Genomic DNA, 24,176 nt, shown 5'->3' with positions numbered 1-24,176 from the left:
GACGTAGAGCCGCCAAGAGAATGATGCCCCCTGGCGGCGGCGAGCCCTGGAATTCCCAAAATAAAAAATAGTTTCGAATTAACTTCTGTGATTAAGACCATTAAAACGGTCGACGAATAATAAGTACGGTACCTGTTAATATCTTTTGTGAGTTGTTTTAGATCAAGAACAATTAACTAAACCACATAACTTCCAAAATCGATATAATGAAACGTTTAACATGGTGTGTTACCATTATCAGCCTCCTCCTCATTACAGATCGTTTCTAGTGTAAAATGTACTAATAACTACTGAGAACTACTACACAGTTTCCGTCAAAGGTTAAATAATAACGCTTACTACAGTGATTCAGATGTCAAAGGCAATATAGGAATATTTTTGTGTACATTTCAAAAGTGTCAATGAAAATACGGATGTAAAACATCATGTTGTGTGACAACAATCATTAATAAAAAGTAAAGTTTAAGTATTGTACCCTTATAACTATTAACGGTTCTATTAAAGAAAATAGGTGTGTTTATTGTCAAAGGGCAGCAGGTGTATTAAGTGTTTTCCCACTTCTACACACAATATCAAATACATTTGACTATTTGCACAGCATAACACAATATTTGCATATTAACTGACATCAGGTTTCTTGATTTTTTTTACTTTGTAAATATTTGACATGTTATTATAGTAACTATTTCACTGTTTTTCCTACGACAATTTAAAAGCTGTTAACATTGAAATCAAAATACAACCAGTCATACGTATTTCATAACTGCGTTGTTGCGGTCAGAGGCGACGGTAGGCCTGTCCATTGAAGACAGCAATCCGGGCGCCACGCAAATTTCACACAAACTGAAACCTATGCTAGAACCAAAGTCAAGAGCTACTGTGAATCCCAAATGCATCCAAATTTTAATTTAGACTTAAATTGTGTGAATAACAATGTTCACGTTTTAAAAAGTATGAATTGTACCGTATGCAGTGCCACAGACCCAAACACTTTTCTGGGTGCAATCAATTAAATCTTAGCAAAAATTGCTCAGAAAAATCAAAAACTAAACTACGTTGATGGTATAATTATTCGTCCCTTTGCTGCTAGAAGAAATGAATTTGTTTAGGTGCACAAATTTGGAGAAGTCACACAGTTAATTTAATAGCTCTGTCTCTGTACAGAAGTAGTGATTTACATTATTTCAGAATAAATGCATAAGTTCCATCAGTCAGGTATTGAATTTCAAGCAAAGATTCAACTATGAAGATCAAGGAGATTTCAAAACAACTCCAGGATAAAGTTATAAAAGGACAAAATCAGCAGGGTATGGAAAATTCTCTTTATCATTAAGAAGTGGAAGGTGAATCATAACACACAGGTATTCATAATAGGAACAGGTAAAGGTTTATTCCATGGTGAAAGGAAAAGAAAAGAGACACAATGTTTCAGCTGTGGAGCCTTCTTCAGGTGTGAGGGAGAGAGGGAAACTGGCAGTTAATAAAGCATGAGAGAACAAGAGAGATTAGTTGAGAGGAGGCAGGGAGCAGGGGTGAAGGAGTATCCACACCCTGGGAGAACTGGAAGAGAGGTGTGAAGTCAAAACCTGCACATGAAAAAAAATGACTAGAACGAAACAAGTCTTTCGTTGAGAGAAGGGGAAAGGCGTGATCCAAGTTTCAGGATAATTTTGGTTTCAGGTGTCTTTCTGTAATAGGAGTTCTGAAACCCCTCTGTGAGGACACAGACAGAGAGATCAGTGTGATCATGGCCATTAGAGGAGAAATAGGAAACTATGGGCTTGAAGAGATCTTTGATCCTCTCAGCCCTGACATGTTGACCGAAACAATCTCCCAGTCTCCTTCCTGTTTCACCAATGTAAATAGATGGGCATTTTCAGTAAGAGATGCAGCAAATGAGGTTGCTGGAAATACAAGATGTCATCTGAGTGATCCGGAATTGTCCAGAGGGGCCTGGTATTGGATATGTATTTAAAGGCGATGCAGCGAGTTCTGTTGCAGGAGAAAGTATCTGGTGTGGATGATTGCTGAAGGTGGTCAAGGGAGCTGTGAACAAGAAGGTTGTGCAGATTAGGTGGTCGGAGATATGAGATGTTGGGGTGGTCAGAAAAGAGGGTACCAGTGGAGGGATCACCGTGTACATTCCGGATGCTGTCATTAGTGGTCCTGGGGATAGAAAATGTGTTGGGGTGGTAGGGAAGTTGTGAGTAAGGGAGTTTCTAATTGGGTTGATGATCCAAGGGCTACTTTTGGCTCAGGACAGACCCCTGTCAATAACATGGATGGTATAATTTTATTTAATAAAATAAATATCTAAAGTATTTATTAGATCCAGCTGTCACCCCCATACTAAACTGCCAGTCAAGAAGGAAACTACGTAGGTATTTCACAGTATAAGATATAGTAATTCTGAGAAAGCTACAGTACATAGTTCAATTGCTGAGATGGGAGAAAATCACACTGGTTCCATAATAACACGCTCATTCTACAAGGCTGGCAAGGAAGACAGAGCTCGAAAGACAGAGTGTGAGCAAGTTTGTGAAGAGGAATGGCCAAAGCATACAGTACGTCATCCTGGACCTTAAAGCTGATAGAGACTTACTCAAAGAGACTTAGAGACTTACTCAGCTGTAACTGTTGCCAAAGGTGGCATAGTTACCATCCCCTTCAACAGGCTCAGTGCTAAAATAATCACATTACAACTAGTTAACCCCATCTACATGGAATTTGTATGTTTGTTTCTGTGGATTTCCTCTGGGTGCTCCAGTTTCCTCCCACAGTCCAAAGACATACTGGTACAGTAGGTTAAGTGGCTTTTGGGAAAGTTGACCAGTGTGTCTTCGCGTTTCTGTGTGTGCAGTAATGAACTAGCATCCCATCCAGAATATACCCTGTCTTGTGCCCATTACTTGCCAGGATAAGCTCCGCCTCTTGTATTGGATGAAGTGGTTTGAAAAAGGATAGATAGTTTACCCCATTGCCTTAGATAAAATTACTTTAGATATGGACTTTATAATAATAATAATAATAATAAAAAACTTTATTTTATATAGCGCCTTTAAAGGTGGCTTCTCAAAGCGCTTTACAGGATGACAATAACAATAAATAAGAAGACTACAACAATAAATAAGAAAATTTCACAAGACAGGAAACAATTATAATTACAACAATACAACAATAAAAATAGAGGAGACCGTGGAAGATGGTATTAAGAAGAGCAGAGGGGTGAAGAATGGAACCAGTTAAGTAAAGGCTTTTCTGAAGAAGAAGGTTTTGAGTCTGGATTTGAAGGAGTTTAGAGAAGGTGACTCTCTAATATCCTTGGGCAAAGAGTTCCAGAGCTTGGGGGCATAGCAGGAGAAGGCCCTGTCGCCCATACAATGTAGACGGGCTTGGGGGACAGTAAGGAGGGCAGAATTTGAAGAGCGGAGGTTGCGAGGTGGGGAGTAGGGCGATAAAAGTTCAGACAGGTATTGAGGTGCCAAGCCATGTAAAGCCTTGTAGGTGAGCATGAGGATTTTAAAGTCTACGCGGAATTTGACCGGAAGCCAGTGCAAGGACTCCAGGATAGGAGTAATGTGAACACTTGTACTAGACCTGGTCAGGATTCTGGCTGCTGAATTTTGGACATACTGCAGCTTGTTCAGAGTAGATTTAGATACACCAGGGAGCAGAGCATTGCAGTAGTCAATTCGGGAGAATACAAATATGTTGATCAGCTTTTCAGCCACAGTTAATGATAGCATAGGGCGTAGTCTTGCGATATTTCTAAGGTGAAAAAAAGATGTTTTGACAGTATGCTGTACATGTGGGTCGAATGTTAAGCCAGAATCGAATATAACCCCAAGGTTTTTCAATTTTGATTGAAGTTCTAGTACAGAGCCATCTACAGACAGGGTTACAGGACTGGCTTTACGAAGTTGATGGGGGGTACCAATAAGCATGACTTCAGTCTTGTCACAGTTAAGATGAAGGAAGTTTTGACTTCCTTAATGTTCTGCCTTCAGTCAAGAGGTAAACAATTTTTCATTTACCCACCTGATTGGTTGCTCATACACAACAGCTGCTAAACATCACTTGAGTGGGTGCTGGACGTCACTGATTGATGAAATGGGTGACCTTTATAGTATGTGTGAAGAGCTTTTGGATGAAAAATACAAAACAAAGGTAAGTAATAAGTGTTATCAAAAATACCTGTAGCTATAGCGTTTCATAGAAGTTCAGACTCCCTTTTGAAAATCACAGTAGAATTTCATTTTAGAGAGAATATTATGTGCACAGTGATTTGAACCAAACACTGTGCTCAATATTATGAGTCAAACAGGCAACTACCTTTCCTTCTCTGTCAGTTATATTTACAGTTATTGTCTATTGTCCTAAAAACGAAACAATTGTTTCAACTTTTCAAAATGATATTTCCGCTGTTAAAGTATGCAGTGTAATCAATGTATCATTGCTTTAAAATTGGAGTAATGCGAAGTGCTAATTTATCACTGCCGTAAATGGTATAGTGTGACCCCTGGTGGCGACAACTAAAATGGCGCGTAGTTATTAAATATAATTCTAGTTCTTCAAGTAGGAGGTACCTGCGTCAGCATGCGTAGGCTGCAAAGGAATACCTAAAGGTCTATTCCATGCTGAAAAGAGAAGAAAAGAAACACAACGTTTCGGCCCGCAGTTGAGTCAACAGCCGAAATGTGTTTCTTTTCTTCTGTTTTCAGCATTGTATAAACCTTTACTAATTCTAGTTCTTCAGTATAATTATATAAAAACAGTTTCAAACTATGGGAGATCATTTGGCTCATCTTGTCCAGTTTGATAATTAGTAACTAATTGGTTCAAGTATCTCATCCACCTATTTTACGTTTGTTTAACATTTTAAATTTGGGTTAAATTTGGGTTTGGTTATGAATAGTTAGGGAGAAGCACATTATATAGTAGGATTCAGCTGACAACATGTTAGAAACATTTTAAACAATGCCTATTACTGGGTGTGAGAAATGGTGAAAAGTGATTTATAGGAGACCTCTGTCATCATTCCGGCTCATCTGAGCTCTTTATTGTTTATCTTACCTTTGAATAAATGTTCGAACTTTGGGCAATCAAATGAGCAGCTCTTCCTTAAGCTACAGAACACAGGTCGGTAAGAACCGTGTGCCCCTAGAGGCACAAATCGGTACTAAAATGCTGATCTGCAGTGAGTGTACTGAGAGCTGTTCCTCTTATTAATACTATTGATTGCCAGTCTATGTCTGTAAGGCCTTACAGTAGTACAGAAGTGGAGGTAGCCCAGACTTTTAGACAATGATTCAACTGAAGGAGTGATACCCTTGTTTTAAAAAAAAAGTTCAGATTGGTGTCTTCTATTGCTTCACCATTTTTTTACCTTTTCTTCTTTTTGGACTACAAACAGGTTAATACCTGTATTACTTATCTAAAGCAACACAATATTCAGCCATCTTTCATGGATGGATGTACAGTAGGTGTGCAGTAGTGTAGGTAATGTAGTTATACCAGTTTAATTTTCTCCCTGCACTTTGTTATAAACACAATACCATTCATAGTATTTTACAATTGTATTTACAGTAAGTTTCCTACATTGAATACTGTAGCTGGCATTCGATTATGTTTTCGTCTGATCTAGTTTAAATTCGCTGCTACTTGTACAGAGAGATCAGTTTGGTTGTTGTGTACTGCAGGCCATGATAAAACATCTATTTGAACGTTCATGTATTATTATAAAACGTGTAAACGTATTTGATTTACCAATACAAGAGAATTATCACGTAAACACAGATTATTAACTTGGAAATTCTAAATTTAAAAAATCTTGTCAACAGTGCATCTTATTATAAGGCGATAAATATATTGAAGTCTAATATTTTGGAGAAAAAAAATACCTAGTACCCTCGCACACGTTGCAAAAACAAAATACACACAAAGGACCTACTGAAAATGAATCCCTTTCTTTCATTGGTCAGTAAACTCTGTTTTTTTCTTATGAGACAGAAATGATCTTTGAACCAAAGAGCGCTGAAGTAATCTCTTGCCCTAGGTGATATTTGGACAGGCATTGTATTGGTTAAACCTTTAAACTAGAGTATACGTGCAGAATGAATTACCTTGTTAATTTATTGGCTGTCTAACAAAATAACTAGAGGAAAGACTGTGACATGCTGACATTTGAGGAATTTATTAAACAGAGGTAAGCAGAATGAACTATTGAAAATATTTAAACCTAAAACCTTTTATCATTTGGAACTTTTTCACCTTAGTAACATAAAACGGATGTTGCTTCACAAACTGTAAGCGTCAATACTAAAACATTTTTTTTCTTTTCCAGAACAACCCAGTCCAACATCTTCGGCAAGAAACAAATATGTTTAACACGAGCAGCTACAGAATCGTTGCTTTCATTGTCAGAACATTATTTCTAATTGCAATACTGCATATCCTTACATCGAAAGCAACGGTTATTTATAAAAGAAAATCCTTTTTAGAAGATATTTTCGGTTATTATGGTGAAAATGAGACTTTTTCTTCAGGAAAACTGGAATCCTTGCTGTATAGAGTTGGAAGCAGGAGACCACAAGATAACGTGGGAGAACTTGAAGCATTGCACAATTCACAGGTATGACTACCGCGTCTCCAATCGTTAATATTATTTAATGATAACACTGAAAAGTTGGTAATAAAATCTGCATACCTAAAGGAAATCAATATTACACATCTTAATACACAGCATTTCCCACTTCCTCTTTCCAAAGTGCTTTGAGGGATATACTGCAAAAGCCGCACAAGCTATTTGCCCTCACTGACTACATACTGTACTACTTCGTTCCTTGATTTCCGTTGGCCAGCGCATCATTAACAGTAGATGTATTTATTCGTATTTCTTAATCAAGTGTTGTTCTTTTCGAAGTAAACTAATTAGAAATAAACATCAAATCCTTCGTTTTATTTTTCGCCACTTTTCTACCTGAGCATGCCTTTAATTACTACGCATTTATAGAAACGTCAATTAACAAATTAATAATTCTCGGTTTTCTGTAAATAACGCATTAGATTATTATTGCCTGCACATCCCATTTTAGGCCACATTTTGTGTGTCAGTTTTTTATTCGCGCGAGTCATGTTTTAATTTGAAGTGCTTCACTGTACCCCGATTTTTATGACACATGCACTATCCAGTTTACCAAAAGAATATTGGTGAACTGCCTTGTTATAATTATTTCTAAGTTATATACAGTATTGAAGAATTCGGCATCGTCTTTAAACATTTGGCATTCTATAACAAAAAGTCAAACCACTATTGCTATTTGAGGCATGAGGTCTAATCTCATCACAGGTTGCGTCCATCGTTTATCTAATTTAAAATGTTGTTTGTATTGCCAAATCCTTTATAGAATTGGGCAAGAAGGTATTGATGTATTGAACAGGGAGAAGGTCAATATTCAAATTTTGTTTCACATTTGAACATTTCACATGGGAACTTAAGTTGTTTCAGCTCGTTTTCCTATAGAAAATAAATTTGTCAGTCCAGATCCTACTGTAGGAAGGCTACAGAAAACGTACAAGTACGAAAGACGTCCAAATCTTCGAGAATTGCACGTCGATGATTAGTCCATGAAATTGTCGTTTAAAAAGCGTACATACTGTATGGCTTGTTAAAATAACCTAGCTTTTGTTTTTGTTTCGCTAGTTAGCCATTTCAAAACAGTTGGGTTGTGAAGACTAATATAGAATAACAATTTCAGGTCCACTTATTCATTTTTAGTTTTTTCCCTTTTTAGATCAGAATATTTGGATTAATTGCCTCTCTGCACGTGTTAAAAGCGCACCACGCTAGCCCTTTTTAAAAAGCAGTTTGTACAATTTAAAACTTCTTGACACATCCATGATGGAGTTAATGTGTGACAAACATCCCTGTACTGTATGTACTTATGCCTCGACTCAAAAGCAGACCATTGGATTTCTCGTTTTCTGTTACATATTTGTTACATTGTCAGTGCATTGTAGATTTTTTCAAGTGGTGACAAATCTAATTTAGTGGTGGTGATTTTGTTTTCCATCAGCGTGCAATATCACTATACTGTTTCTGTTCTATGTAACCTGAAAAGAGCAGGATTTTATTTTTTAAGGGGCTTCTGATTTTCCTGCAACTACGTACTGTAGACTCGGTCTTAAAACGCACCTACAGTACTGCTCTAATGGCCACAACTGACCCACAAGTGTCAGAGGCTGTTTTGTAAGTAAAAGTGGGTAAGAATTATTATCTTAGACTTGTTTACATGGAGGGTCAAATCACGTTACATATTGGATCAAATCGACTAACTACTGTAGCATACTAACGGGATGATTCCGAGACAGTACCGTGCTATTCTAATACGCAGCTCTGAACTTAATCTGTAAACTCGTTGAATCTGACCCCGTGCGGTTTTGCGGTTTAGATAAATTTTTTTCTATTTCACCTGTGAAATCCCTTCCCATGGATTGTATTAGCGGTTGTTTATGAAAAATGGTCTGTTGTCAAGAAATATTTAAATTAGCTATTACATTAAACAGATTTAATAGCTTGAGGGCCCACCTCTTCCAATATCACCTGAACGCTTTCAGTTTCAGGAAAATAGTTAAAGTTGCCCATAAAATGAAAGAATTTAAAACAGTTACCGTAAACACTTCGTGTTTGCTCAATTGGCTATAACAGATTAATTACTGTAGAAACCAAAATAATTTGATTTTTTAATGAAATTAAAACGCAATAAAAGTATCCTTTCCCATATATAATTTGTTTTTCAGTAACGTATTTTTTGGTATTATTATAATATTACTATTTTCAGTTCCTCTCCTAGATCCGATCATTAATTATATCAGTTTAGCAGTGGTGCAACATTTACTTGCTATCTGAAGTTTGATGACAACTTTAAAAATCCTGTCCTGTCTCAAGACGACCCAGTGCTGAATGAACTCTTCTTGTTTGTCCGCTCTCCTTTTAATTAAGTTATTCCCCGCCTTCCTTGCACCTGTTACCCTCTGAGATTGTTGCAACCCTGAACTTGAAGAAGCAGTAAGAAATTGGATGGATTCATAACTTTAGTTTTGAAAACAGAACATTAGGGACCTATTGGAATCAATCACTCAAACTCCCAATAACTAGTGAAAAAGTCAGGTCACTGACAATCTCTAATGAGCCAATGAGCCAATGACCCAAAGTGGAAATGGAAAATGAAAACAAGTGCGTTTAAGGCTGAAGAAAGGATACGTGCCCTGACACAGGGAGCTGTGGAGCTCTTCCATGTTAGAGCAATGCTGAATGGCTGGGAACTTCAAAGAAATGTCGAGTTGAGCAAATGTCTGAAAACCAAACCAGCAAGATGTGCTGAATGACTTCTTCTTGGTTCTAAGCTCTACTTTCACTTTAAGTTATTCCATCCATCCACATTCTAACCGCTTCATCCAGTTCAGGGTCGCGAGAAGGAGCCGACACCTAACTTGGGCAACCAACGGGCACAAGGCAGGGTACACTTTGGACAGGAAGCCAGTCCATCGCAGGGCACCACTGACACAGACACGCACCAGGGCCAGTTTTCCCACAAACCACTCGACCTATAGTACCAGTATGTCTCTGGACTGTGGGAGGAAAGCACCTGGAGAAACCCCACATGAAAATGGGGAGACCATACACACTACATTTCAAACACTGCTCAAGAGCTAAACCTCAGGCCCCAGCTCTGCAAGGAAGCAATGCTAACTACAGTGCCACCGTGATACCCTACTTTATCTTACATCTTAAAAGAAAGCCGAGTTTTATATTTATGCAAGCAAAGAAATAACCATGGCGTGATTAGTTTATGTGAAGTGGTTATGTAACCAACGGACTGTCTGGTGTTATAATGCAGTGATCCTGGATATAACACTAGATTTTTGCTTCTTTTGCAGTGCTTGTCTAGTGGAGACATATTATCACTGCATGAGCTGAATAACCAGAGTCGTCTGACTATGTCAGACTTTGAGAAAATCTGTCCCGCAATTCTCCAGCAAGCTGTTGTCAGGCCTTGCTTATTGAGTACCCAGGAACCTGAACCTTCTGTTCCACATAAGCCAGTATCTTACCATGGTAAGCCTTTTTCCTTCCTTTTCCTGTGCAGCGGTATAATTGGCAAGACACTAAAAGATTTAGTGAATACCTTAATATACATCAAACAATTTAAAGTGTGTTTAAGTAGAAGTTTGTTATATTTAATAACAATTGATAACTACATTATTGTTTGTAATAATCCCGTTTGTAATGAACGATAGTGAACATTAATGAGTTAAAAAGGAGAAGTGACTGGCTACTTTGACAAAACTTTAATGCAAATGTCTAAATATTCTAAAGTGTTCACTTTGACAAGATCCTGTAAAAAAGTTTTGTTGAAGGTTTTTCTAATTGTTTTTAAAATAAAACTAGTGTAGAGGAACATGAGCACAGGTATGTAGAAGCCTGGGAATTGATTTTGCCAGTTAAAGTGACAGTAAATGCCCTGCAATGGTAACACAATTTTCTTGCTGATGCTCACAACCCTGAACTTAAGATGAACACAATATAATATATCACAATGAACACAATATAACCAACAAACAAATAATGTTTACTTGCTCAAAAGTATTAAATATATATATTTTATTTATTTTTTATTCTGAATAAAATCTGTCATAATTTACATTGAGCAGCATGATGTGTCTAATTGCACTCACTGCCAATCTGAATAAACGTGATATATACAGGGTGTGACATATCAAAAGCAGAGGATGGTTTCTTTCTGATCCAGGATGGTGAGCCTACCCATATTAGACAGACCTTTACTTATACAGTCCTCAGGAAATGTTCTATAAATGTTGTGTATATAGTATGATTTTCCAACCAATGGCCAGGTAGCATGAAAAAAGGCAGGAGATTCCCATTCCTCTATATTAGAAGTAGCCTAAGCTTTGGGAATTTTAATGCATGACCTCTGCAGCATAGATGCTTCAACACAGTCTGCATTTTCGGCATATACCTATTTTGTGGCCAACAGAGCAGTGGGTCACTGTTCATTGTTGTGCTCCTGGTTCTGATTGCTGCACCAGTAGTGATCTTCACTATTTCCTCCTCTTCCTTAAGACCTTCAAATGCTTCATTGTCTTTAGTTTCAAAGACCTCGTTCATACAGTTCATTCATACAGTATATTGGTGTTTACGGTGGAGATCACAGTTTGCAGAATGCTAGACTTTGGGGAAAGTTTAGTTCTTGAGACATCCTAAACAATCCTTGACCCAACTCCTGTTTTCAACCCCCCCGTATTGATTAATGAAGCAGCCTTGAAACATCTTGTACCTTGGAGTATGTTACAGGTATTAATCACTTCTAAGATGGAGCAAAAAAGACCACAGTGTTACTTTACAGTTATGTTTAAATGAAACAGCAAACTAAACAGGAGGTCCTCCGTGTCATACACAACTACAGCATCACTAATAAGTTTAATAGTGCTCCAACTTCAGTATTTTTTGCTTCAGAAACATTGACAGCTCTCATGATCTGTAAGTGCCAACTAAACTTTGTCACAGACCTCATACTCTGTCTCTTCCAGGTAATGAACAGGTGTTTCCTACTGTTGCTAAACCCCATTGAATTAATGTCTGCTGACAAGTATAGGTGGTTAAAAACAATTATTAATATGATGTTATCCTCAAAGGCCAGACAGGAGTAGAAAGAAGCGATAAGTTTTACCTTTCAAATACCAAACAAACATTTACATTATAATTGAGATTTTTTGTTTCTCATGCTTTAAAAAACCCACCAGTGGTAGAGGGTTCCGCTGTGGTGACGATGCCTAATATTGTCACTGAGGTTTTCACATGAAGTGATGGGTTCTGGGATGTTACCAAAATAAAGAAGTAAAAAAAAATGTAACAAGTTGGAAGAAGCTAGTGACCATTGAGAGATAAGGAGATGGAAGTGATTCACCAGTATATCTAGAAGATTAAAACAAGCAGCTTTGATGAAGAAGCAAGAGTGAAATACAGGGATAACTGCCTTTGCATCAACATTTACTACAGTGAAGGCTGACTACAGTAAATTAGTTTACTTGTACACCAAATCAGGCCAACCTGATATGGGAAAATTCAATTTTCGCCCATCTTGTACAAGTTAGCATGTGGACATCTTATGAGTGTTGTCTTTGGCCTTTGAGAATTTTCCTATTAATCCTGTGTAACTGTGACTCTGAGACTACTATTGCTAAATGTTGACCTAAACTGATAAAAAAACACCCCTCATGGCCCAGCAGAGTTTTACATACTTTAATGGCGTCACTTGTGGACTAATGTAATTCCCAAAAAGTGCTTTCAATGTACAGCTAAAGCTTCAGCACCCCTTTGACATCTCCATATGCTTATTTATTTAATTCATCCTATAATGAGTTTGTTTGCCTGAAGCTGGGTAACTGAGCAACTGCATACTTTATAGTATAGTATAGTATAGTTGCATGACAGTTTATTTGGATAATGTAATGTGTTTCTCTCTTTGTCTGTTCACAGTGTGGGGGTACGGAGTCTTGGCTGTAACCATCATCAACATGGCCTCTCTCCTGGGTCTAATTCTTGTTCCTTTCACCAAGAAGCCTTACTTTCCAAAGTTGCTAACGTACTTCACTGGTCTGGCTATAGGCACTCTGTACTCAAACGCTGTTCTGCAGCTCATTCCTGAGGTAGGGGATACAATCTCTTCCGATTCTTTCATTTCAAATGAACAGACTTCAATTATGGAAAAAATAATACAGTTGTCTACCCAAGTATTTTGAGAAACTAGTAGTAATATAATTTGAAAACAAAAAAAATGCCTGTGCAAAGGTATGAGTCTAAAATGCATTCACTAAAATATTAGGAACCTCCACCACATAATGTCTCAAAGATCAATTTAGAGTTAAATTAGTTACTTGCAATGAGGTTTTACCAATTATACCTTTTTCATTTTTTGAAGAGACCTTTGATCTATTATATTTTTTTTAACATAACCTTACACAAGCTTATGTAAGTATGATGATATGCAAGTTCCTCAAACATTGCAAACCAACAAAGGTATTGCATGATATATCACATCAGATTCTAAGTAACATTAAAACTGATCCCTATGCATTTATTTCCCCACTTACAGGCCTTAGGATTTGATCCCAAAAAGGACAATTATGTACTCAACGCTGTTGGAATATTTGGTGGATTCTATGTTCTTTTCTTCACAGAAAAAATATTGCAGTTTGCACTAAAACCTGAGCACAAGGTAAGCCCTGAATAACTTCCATAAAACCCTGAGCACAGTAACAGTAAATATCTACCGGAGACAAGAAAATGATAAATATGAAGTCCTTTCCTTTCAAGAAAAAATAAGAACACCCCACTTTTGGCCACATAGCTCACTAAACGTTAAACAAAATTTTGTAAAACATGTTATGTCTTGTAAAATCTATTTTCATTTTCTTTCCTTTAGAAGAATCCCTCAAAGGGTATTTTACAATGTAATATTCGTTTAAAAAATTAGAATGGGAATCTTCCTTTTCTGGTAAAGGTATTATTTTAAATGCAAGTTGAGCTGTAAATACAGACTGGAGGAAACGTACAGAAAAACAGACATCTTTTACACGGGAAATGAGAAGATCTAAAGCTGTTTAAAATAATATACCTGTATATCTGACAAAAAGGCTCTGTCTGCTCTTTTGCTTTGCTTTATTTAGCAAGGCCACAGTCATTTCAATACATCAGAGGAAGAATCAAATCAGTCCAATGCAAACAAGATGGGCACAAATTCTGTCATAAATGGAGAATTAACTCACAAAACTGAAATCATCACCGTCACCAGTTTCAGCTGTAGCGAGGAACCAAGCATTGCCACAGCTGCACAGACAGATCAGGTAGGAACACCTTGGATTTTGTTGTTTTTCTTGCTTTTAAACCCTGCATTTGTAATAGTCTCTATTTCGGAGCTGAGTAGTTTATGTGGAAGGTACGGAAGCTTATTTTACTGTTCTGATTACGTGGAAAGCTTCATTACAAGTGTGGTGTCTCAACTGAATTTCCAGGTACATCAGCCCCGCATACTATTAAGAAAAAAAACATCAATCATGGTGCCTTCATTGATCTCAAAAAGCAAAATATGCACCATTATTTCCACAATGGCTAATGATTTGATCGCCTACTGTACAGTTGATTGTGGGAAATATTTTCAAGATCACACAGGGTTTCTGTTGTGTAACAGATATTCTAGGTAGGTTTGTACTGCTGCCTACAAAACTTTTCCCAGATCAATTTGGAACCCAAGTCCAAGTATATTTATCAATATATCTGTTACAAATAAATAAAGCATATTTATTTGTACAGATAATTATTCTTTCACCAACACTTATGTTTTCCCATGATGGTTTAATCTGTTGTTATTCAAAGGCTCAATTATGACAAGAAAGCACTGAAAACAAGATATATTTCCACAGTCTGTATAGAGGTTTCTCTGACTTAGCAAGTATAAAAGAAAAACCATCACATCAACCTTCCCTTCTCCATACAAATATTCAGAATTGACATTAATTTTGTAATTAAAATGATCATCTAACTTTGCCCATGTGTAGCTGTCCATGTTTTCCTTAGAGCATTGAGTCCTTTTCACCAAGCATTTGGGGCGTCCTCACTGTTAAATGTATTTTTTACACTATTTATTATTTGCAACACCTGAGATATGTTATGTGATGTAGAGAAGGTAGTAAACCAGTCAGTAATCCTGTACATTTCAGGAGCATATTTTTACATTTCAGACAAATATTTGTGACTGTTACTTAGTATTGATGTCAGCAGCTCCCAGCAATCAAGCTACCTTCTGCTATAATGTTTTTACCAGTTAGTCTATGCGTGCATAACGTGTATAACTCATTCGAATAGTTTCTTGGCAGAAGTCACATTACATGAAGTCAAGTTAATGGCAAAAAAAAAAGATGATCCATCACCTTAATTAGGAAAGAAAACATCTTAAAACAAAGGTAGAATAATAACTATAAATGAACTAAGCTCCTAGGTTTAGATATAAGCCATAAATTTATTTAGATATAAACAGTTTGGTGTTGTTTTTATACAGTACCACCTATATAGTGGCATTGTACCACAAGAATAACTGAACCTTGTTTAAATTATTTTCTTAGGTCACATGTATACAAAACGTTAGCATCTCTGTGATTGCAATTCAAGTAAACAAGTTTTAGTTCTACTGTATGTAATACAGGCATTGCCTCATTTAGGTGCAGTGAGGTCCAAATCATTTATCACTTAAAATAATGTAATTAGGGAAAATAATGTTAATGGTTAACAGCATTTTAAATCACATGCTATATGCTGACCTTGGATCTGACCAAAGTAACAAACACAAGTGACCTCTTGCAGGTTAAAGATAGGTAAGTGATTGCATGTGTCATTTTAGACATTTAACACACAAAATATTACATGTGGCACTTCTTAATTTTAAAATGTTTTTTTTTCCTCACTGTATTATCACTATTTTTGTGGTAGATTGCAATGCAAGGATAGCGCTATGGTCTCTTCACGAAACCTGCATACTTTGCAGTTTACTTGGTCATTTGGGTATAACATCATGTGCAGATGTGCACTCCTATTTTTGTTGGCATAAGGAAGAAGAATTTATGTTAAGTTTTTATACTTAATTGTTATTGTAATACTGATTGTATTAAAGCCTTTGAATTATAATTTCAAATGCAACCACATTTCTTCAGATAGAGTTGCTACAGACAACTACTGTATACTGGATTTGTGGGATGTTTTTCAGAGAAAAAGATGTGCAATATCCAAAATATTGCCATTCATGCAGGGTTTATTGCTTTGTTAGACTTGTAAAATACAACAGTGTGCTTTAATTTAGGTCAAATTCTGTTGTTTACAGTGTAATATCACCTGTGAAAGGTAATATGCAAATAGCCTCTTAGTTTTGAAACATTGCCAACAATTATATTGCTTTTTGCTGGCTGAAAACATGCAACATATGCACGTATCTGCACACATCCTGTAGACTAATGAACTTTTTTCAATAAAGACTAAATTATTTTACAACATCCTCATTTCATTGCTTGATAGGTTTCTTTAGTTGGACAGGGTTCAAAACTACAGCAGTATTACTGTACGATATGATATTATTTTTTGCTGAAGCAAAATGATTTTAAGATAAAACAGACCAGTACTACTGGGCCAGTAGGCACAACCTGCTGAATAATGAAAATCAGTAACAGTGATATTAGATCATCAATTACTACAACAGGTATGATAAACAAGTCCAGGAAAAGTAATATCATATTTCTTCAAATATAAAGAGGCTGTCAACCCTGTCTCCCAAATGTCAGCAAAACCGCTAACTCAACCGCTAATTGTTCCACTTTAATTTATTTGTATTTTCAAAAATGATATACATACAGTAGCTTTTGGTCCTCAGTGCAAACCTGATATACAAATATTTGACATTATTGAACTTCTGACACCAGTGTTGCATGCATCCTCAGAAATCTGGTTTATTTTTATTGTGTATTAAAAACCCCTAACATGTAACCTAGACGGCAAATATCAATACAAGCCAAAAGACTTTAATTAGAACTTACCTAATTCTCGAAAATCATTGAAAAAAAAGACAAAAAGCAGTGGTTTTACATTAAATTGCCCTGTGGATTCTTTTTTTGTCCCTTTCGACTCACTACAACACTCCTGTGCTGCTCGACATGCTGTATTCACAGACGTTAGTACAAGCAAGCCCAGGATGTGGTTATGGACCCAAAGGTTTGCTTGATAAAAATAGCTGCAACATGTGCATTATTTAAATGCAGCTTGCCCTTTCATCTACTTCAAAACTATCCTGGAGTATCTCTTTCTTGAAGACTTGAAATTTCTCTTCAATTTCCTCTTTAAAAAAAAAAAAAGAATAAAAGACTGTCATTGATATTTACCCAGCATCAGAGATGATCATCCTTGCAGAATCTCTGAATTCCTTAAAAATACTGTAACAATGTTGGTTAAATAAAATCCTCTTGAACATATTTTACTGTGGACAAGTCAATTAGAATACACAATTTAGATACCTGTCAGAAACTGCAGACCAGGGAATAGCAAAGCCTTCCAATCCTCTCTGTGTAAATCCTCACACAGAGTTTGAATGGAATAGTTCTTAAACTTCAAAACAGAGTTAGCTGATCATCTTTGCAACAAAGCTAGGTGGGTCTAAAGACCTCCAGTCCTTTGCAAACATTATACAAACTCTTACTATGAATTAAAACCTTTAATTGGCAACAAATCAGTTTACATTGGACTCAATAGTCGCCTGAAAAGAGGCAGACTGGTATCAAAAGAGCATCAAGGCAAAATCTCATTTTGTGTGCTTAAAAGGAATGCACTTTTTCATCAAGTAACAGCTTCTTTTTGATAATGTACACTTATAGTTATACTATATTATACACTGTTCCCCAACTTTTTCATTCTATGTAATTGAGTTACCAACAATCTATTTAAATACTGTCTGCCTCAGATTTGATTACTCTGCTATTATTTACTACTTTGCATAATAAAGTAGTTTTACTTCAATAGCTTGTTTCAAAGAAAACAATGATATTGAGTTATTTAGTTTGGTGTATCACTACTCTCTTTGCAATCCAATAGTTGGAAAACATCCAAAGAATGGTAAAATCAGATTAAATTCAAATTGCATTTAATTTCTCTCTGTTCTCATAGGATATACAGGTGTCACGGGGATACTGTCGTTGGTTGAGCGGACCTAGAATTCGCAACATAAAAACAGTTGCTTGGATGATCACGCTGAGTGACGCGCTCCACAACTTCATCGATGGCCTGGCAATCGGCGCCTCATTCACAGTGTCTGTGATCAATGGTGTGAGCACCTCCATTGCTATTGTGTGTGAAGAGTTTCCTCATGAGTTGGGTACGCACCATTTATTAATCTCCCGCACTGGTTCAGAATTATAGCATCATCTGGACTAAATTGTTGTATGATCTTCCTTCTGGCAAACCTTTAGGTCACCTTTATGTTTGTGCTCACAGTAGGAATGCATTGACTGAGGAGTGGGTAACCTACAGTACACTTCTTCAATGTTACCATAAATATAAAAAAATACATACCAATCCTAAAGAGTAGGTTTATCTTCCATGATCTTCTTTCACACAGCTTCCAGAATTAATGGCCATGAGCAAACTGCAAAAAGAGGAGCTTCAATGAAGCTATATTTGTCAAGTGGCAGGGGGCAGGGTTGCCTTAAAAGATGTAGTCATTATTAATGACAAAGTGATCCTGAATGGTTAAGAGTTGAAAATTCATTCTGAAGAAAAATGAATGGATTAAGCTGACGGAACTAGAAATTTACTGTGAGCATGCAAATGTGCGGAATACGCTACAGTATATCCCACGCTAACATACAGAAATGAGAATAATGCAACAATATTTTCCACCACTATAAGATTATTCTCTAAAGTCGACCAACGAAATAATGTTTAAATTGCATGAATGTAAGAGGTTTAGAAGTTTTCTTGATTTTTTATTCATAACACTATACTATATATTTTCAAAACAGCACCAACAAAACCTAGATTTCATTTCGTATCTTTAAAATTATATGGGATAAGAACATGAGGATAGTAACAAATGAGAGAAGGTCATTTTGGACCATCTAGTCCATTTGGTCGTAGTAAATTGATCCAAGGAACTCATCCAGCCACTTTTTGAAAGAAGCCAGGGAGTTGGCTGGGTATCTTATTCCATACTCCCACAACCCTTTGAATAAAGAAGTGTTCTCATTCTTTGTTTTAAATGCACTTCTATATGTTTTTCATTTTGACTGTGTGGTTCATGTTGTACAGTTCATTCAGAATACATATGCTGGGCTGACTTTTAATACTTACATCAGATTGTAACTGTATGGGATTCCCTTGTAATATTGTCTGTTCAACACTAAAAAGGTCAAGTTCCTTCAGCCTGTAAGCATAGAAAGTTCCCTTAACTTCCAGAGTACATATCTGTCCAGAGCACATTTCTATAATGTCACAACAAAATTGGATACTGTATTATAAATGAGGCCTTACTAATGTATCATGCAATTTTAACATATCTTGATTTGAATCTTATGCTTTTAACTATACATCCTAGTTTTTTGTCTTTTTAATTGCTAATACAGAATCAGTTCAGCTAAAATGTTGCCCGAGAAAACCTCCTACTTTGTCAGTAAAAACCTTCTACTCTGTCTTGAGTCTATTTGCATTATAAGAGGCTTGGATAAAATTGCCACTGGTTCAGTAAATGGTTTCAAATGTGTGTTTTTTTTCATCCAGGTGATTTTGTGATCCTCTTGAGTGCGGGCATGAGTATTCCTCAAGCCCTTTTCTTTAATCTTCTGTCAGCCTGCTCGTGCTATATCGGTCTCATCCTGGGGATTGTTGTTGGAACCAACTTTTCCCCCAATGTCATCTTCGCATTTGCTGGCGGAATGTTTTTGTACATCGCTCTGGCAGACATGGTGAGTGATGTGTTTCTTGTTACAATACTGTTCCATTTGTTCTGTGAAGGTTACCTCTTAGTGTATAGCAAAGCACATCATCACCTCCAGTTTTCTTACCTGATAAATAAGTCCTACTTTTACAGAACTCACTGTACTCATTTGTAAGTACCTCTAAAGTTTTATCAGCTAGGAAGTAAGTCTATTCTGATTTAATTATTTTGTTTTTAGTTGTGATACAGTAGGGATATCTGTAAAGCAACCAATGGCATACTACCTACTGTATATTTTTCTTTATGGGCCTAGTTTTCTCAAATTTTCATACATCCACATGTAAATTTCACATATTTCATATATAGGTCACACATTTCATATATTCTGCAAGACAAGCTGTTAATCCTATACTAATGAATAAAAATGACCTACTGTATAACGGAAATCAAATACACTCTCAATAGCTGTAATTTGAATAATAAAGTAAGATATAGTTGTTTCTTGAATTGCAGATTATGTGGCTGACCTTAACACTGTGTTTTATTATTGTTTCCTTCATTCAGAGTAGGCTGTAGAAAATGAAATGAACAACGGGAACAGGCACAGTAGATTTCACCCAATCTTGTAGTGCAATACAGTCGTATCTCCATTCTTTTATCATTAGGGAATGTAGCAAGAGGGACTATAAATTTTATTACATATTGATTTGCTTAAGATGAGCTCCAATTACTCAAAAGCTATGTACAGAAAAAAAAACTGCAAAGTTTATAGTGCAGTCAATTCAGCTGTTTTGCTTTTATGCTGAGTTAGAGCAAACCAAAGTCCCTTTTCCCTGGCAGATATTGAGAGAGGAATTCCAGTATGCTTTAACTTTACTTTAAAATCTGAAATCCTCCATAGTGCAGAAATGCAAATGACTTTCAGTCTAAGGTTGCATTTTTATAAGGGCCTGATAGCCCAGTAACAACCTTGGGACCTACTGGGGCTGCCTCAGAAGAACAGCCTATTTATACTTTCTTGTGGTTGTCATCAAACAGGGAAAAATAAGAATCAAGGCAGAATTCAAAGACAAGAGAGAGAATGAAATGGCCTATTCAGTAGTAGTAAGGGAAATTCTGGGACATCTGGATGGCCTAATAAAGAGTCCAATTTTTTTTTTAAAGCAGTTGAGAGTCCTGAATAATTCTGAATTCATGAAGAATGCTTTGAAGCATCATCCTGTACATTACTTCTTAATTAATGAATGCTAAGTCCTGTAAACCACTGTCATTTAGAATAATTTCTGTCCTTACAGATTAAAGAATGAATGTATTATGAAGCATTTCATACAGCCAAGATTTAAATACCACCTGTTGCATATAAATCTTATTACAATGACTGCAGTCAAAACCAGAGGAGTTCTATGTCCTAACCTTTACTTACCTGAGTGTTCTCTTATTTCAGTTCTTAGAGATGAACAACATCCAGGGAGATCATGAAAGAAACACAAGGAGCAAGATCATATTTTTCACCATTCAGAATCTTGGATTATTAACAGGGTTCTCTGTCATTCTATTAATTACAATGTTTGCAGGAAACATAAAACTAGAATAGGATGCACTGCTGGTCTTAGACAACAGACTAGCACCTGTTTCATCGTAACCGTTATGCTAAATCTTTGCTTAGCTCTTGCGTAACATCACAAGAGTTTTCCCCATTTTTAGGCCAGGCACTTTCATTTTACCTTTGGGCTTAGGTTTATTACTTGTCAGTGACTCAAAAAGAGTCTGAAATAGAAGCATGAATTAGAAAATATTGCTTAATATAAGCATACAAGCTCATGTACATACTGTATGAAGTGACCAACTTATAATCAGGTTGGGTCACTGGTAACTAAAAAAAATACACCAAGTAAACTTAAGGAAAAAATAAAAATATGGTACTGAAATTTATAGGTTTATGTCTTCTTCTAAGATTTTGCTGCTCAAAACAGTGATTGCTTCCATAGAATATGTCGATTGATGATTATTCATAAATTTGTGACTTCTACTGTACTTCTTAAAACCTGTTTTTTAAATACTTAAACTTTTATATTTGATAAAAAGATGAATGAAACTACACTGAAATGGTATTCAACTTATTTTGAAACAAAAATGGCACTTGTGAAAAAAGAGTGTATTGAAGTGCAATACTTTCATGAATCCAGACTCAAGGGTTTCACAGATACAGACTGGCTGCAGTCTCACCTAGAGGAGGCCCATATACAAACTTTCCCAAGTATGATAGAAAGAAAAGATGTAGTAACCATTAAAATATATTAGTTCAAGACAAGGAGTACGTTTGGTTAATCTCTTGTATGTAAAATGTACTGTTGTTTTAGAAATAAAACTCAGGGTCCATTTTGTTACCACATACTTATCTGATTATGTAGATTAAGGAAGAAAATAAAATACAACTTGAAGTCTCATTTTGTTTCTTCTTCATTACGTAAAGTAAAATAACCTTGTTTTTACAGTGCTAGAACAAAGAACTGTTTATTTATATAAACTAGATTTACCAAATGGCCTGCACACCTGTTTGACCTTTACTGTATGTTTTCATCTCTGTAGAGATTATTTTATCATACTGCTAAATAATTCACCAGTTGTATATGAATTTATCCACAGATTACCAAATCTGCAATCTCTTGGAATGTACATTCAATTCTGATATCACTGTATCATCCACAGAATTTGTTATAATAAAAAAAATAAATCCAAGTGTTTTTCATAAAATGCACTGTATAAACAAAACATAAGTGCAGAGTTCATACTTGTCCAGTTAACTAAAAAGTATCAAATGCAGCACATTAAAAGGCACGAAAATAACACCTATTGCCCACAGTGTGAGAGGAAATCAAATGGTTTGAAATGATAAAGTATCTCCCATAACAGAACTTGAAAGAAGTGGTCTAATTTAGCTAAAACTTTTTTCTATACTCTGGTCATGCAATTTCTTTCCCAAGACCTTAAAGTTCACTACATTTTTAAAACTGCTATTGTATCACTTCATATACTGTATGTACATTTCACCATTTACAACATCAAACACAAAAAAAGGGTTGGTATATCTCTAAAGAGCTGTAAGGTGTTTGTCTTATCTGAAAATGTCTGTCTCTGGGTGCATACATGTGTTGTTTTTCTTCTTCTGCTGTCTGTATGGAGTTAGGCTGGAAAGCTGCAGTAAGGGCAGCAGTTTGGAGCAGTGTTTGGGTTTGGGGTTCTGTACTTGTAAGTGGAAGGTTATAGGTACAGGTAACAGACACTACTATTGTACCTTTAAGCAAAGAACTTCTCCCAAATCGCTCTAAGATGTATACATGACCGACAATGTAATTTGCTTCAGATAAAAGCCAAGTTAATTAATCTATATTAAGCTTAACCATTGCATTGGCAAAGCATTGTTTTTACAAAGAAGACTTACACATGCCTAACAATTTTACCAGTTGTTCTTTTTTGAAAACCAGATTACTTATGAATTATTGTAATGTTGTCAGGGACACTTTTCACAAGCATGTCAGTCAAAACAGGGCAATGTGTTCTTTGTAATCCAAGGTACCCACAAGAGAAGGCCCTTTTGTTGATCTAGTGTTTTCAAAGTATGGGAAACAGGTGAGAGAACCTTTTAGGTATCAGTGTATCTTCTAACTGCTTTAGCATGCAGAGGGTTATGGGGGAGATGCAAAACAGGATACACACTGGATATGACTCCAGTTCACCACAGGACAGACACCGACACAAAAGCACACACTCACACCAGGGCCAATTTTCCCAGGAGCCAAATTAGCCTACCAGTGTGTCTTTGTTTATCAAGGTAAAAAAAAACAAACACCATCTTTGTCTTTAACTGATGAGTCCTCCAGGGCACCTGATAAGTGTAAAATCCTTACAGGTGTAGACAAAACCAGCCATGAGGAGTATTTGTGGGGGGTGGGGGCAAATTGTGAAAAAAGAACATGAGAGTAAATGCTGAAACTTCTGTAAATGATATCTGAAGTAAGTTACAATATCACATTGTTGCCACAGCTGCCCCTGAGATTCAACCAGTAAAGACTAGAATTTTTAGATCAACAAAACTAGCAAATTTAGACTGAACGGTCTCTTCTTGGTAATAGCCTTTCTTGTGTTCTTACTTTTTAATTAAAATATTGCAAAAACTTTGCACACAAATTGTAATTTAACTCCCCATTTTCAGACACAAAAATGATACAAAAATGCACATAAAAGTCCCACTTATATATTTTGTTTTGATGTTGGACATGTAGCTCTATTGTTTTATATATATATACTTTAACATTCATGTTACACATCAAATTTACACTTAAATGCAATCAGAAAACAATGTTACAGTCAGTGCAATATTTGTACAGTTCAAATGAAAAAAAAAATAAAAGCAATTAAACCCTATAATCTTTTCCCAAAATATACAAATTGTGTTCCGGCAATGAACTTCAATAATGGGTCAGTAAATTGTGGAATTAAACATGGATTACTGACCATAGGAAAACAAGTCAGTCTTACAGAAGCAATAAAAGCAGGACACCTCACTGCAATCAAAAACCTTGGACCTTATATTAATTACAACAGCAGGACCACGTTGGAAAGGAACACTTA

General features: G+C 36.1%; 1 protein-coding gene across 1 annotated transcript; it reads left to right on the top strand.

Moving 5' to 3' along the window:
* Positions 1-6,039: 6,039 nt before the first annotated feature.
* LOC148677808 (metal cation symporter ZIP8-like) lies at positions 6,040-22,283 on the top strand. The gene is made up of 9 exons (XM_088626479.1): positions 6,040-6,205; positions 6,344-6,631; positions 9,940-10,117; positions 12,560-12,729; positions 13,176-13,298; positions 13,750-13,926; positions 17,780-17,987; positions 19,388-19,572; positions 20,989-22,283. The coding sequence occupies exons 2-9, from the start codon at positions 6,380-6,382 to the stop codon at positions 21,136-21,138; spliced, it is 1,443 nt and encodes a 480-aa protein (XP_088482605.1). The 5' UTR covers positions 6,040-6,205; positions 6,344-6,379; the 3' UTR covers positions 21,139-22,283.
* Positions 22,284-24,176: the final 1,893 nt, after the last annotated feature.

This window comes from Lepisosteus platostomus, chromosome 1, assembly GCF_059453375.1.
Source record: "Lepisosteus platostomus isolate fLepPlt1 chromosome 1, fLepPlt1.hap1, whole genome shotgun sequence".
NCBI lineage: Eukaryota > Metazoa > Chordata > Actinopteri > Semionotiformes > Lepisosteidae > Lepisosteus > Lepisosteus platostomus.
This window is presented reverse-complemented; position numbering and strand designations above follow the sequence as displayed.

Coding starts and splice junctions, on each gene's coding strand:
- LOC148677808 (XM_088626479.1), top strand. CDS start 6,380: ATGTTTAACACGAGCAGCTACAGAATCGTTGCTTTCATTGTCAGAACA. Junction 6,632..9,939: donor AAGCATTGCACAATTCACAG/GTATGACTACCG, acceptor CTTCTTTTGCAG/TGCTTGTCTAGTGGAGACAT. Junction 19,573..20,988: donor ACATCGCTCTGGCAGACATG/GTGAGTGATGTG, acceptor CTCTTATTTCAG/TTCTTAGAGATGAACAACAT.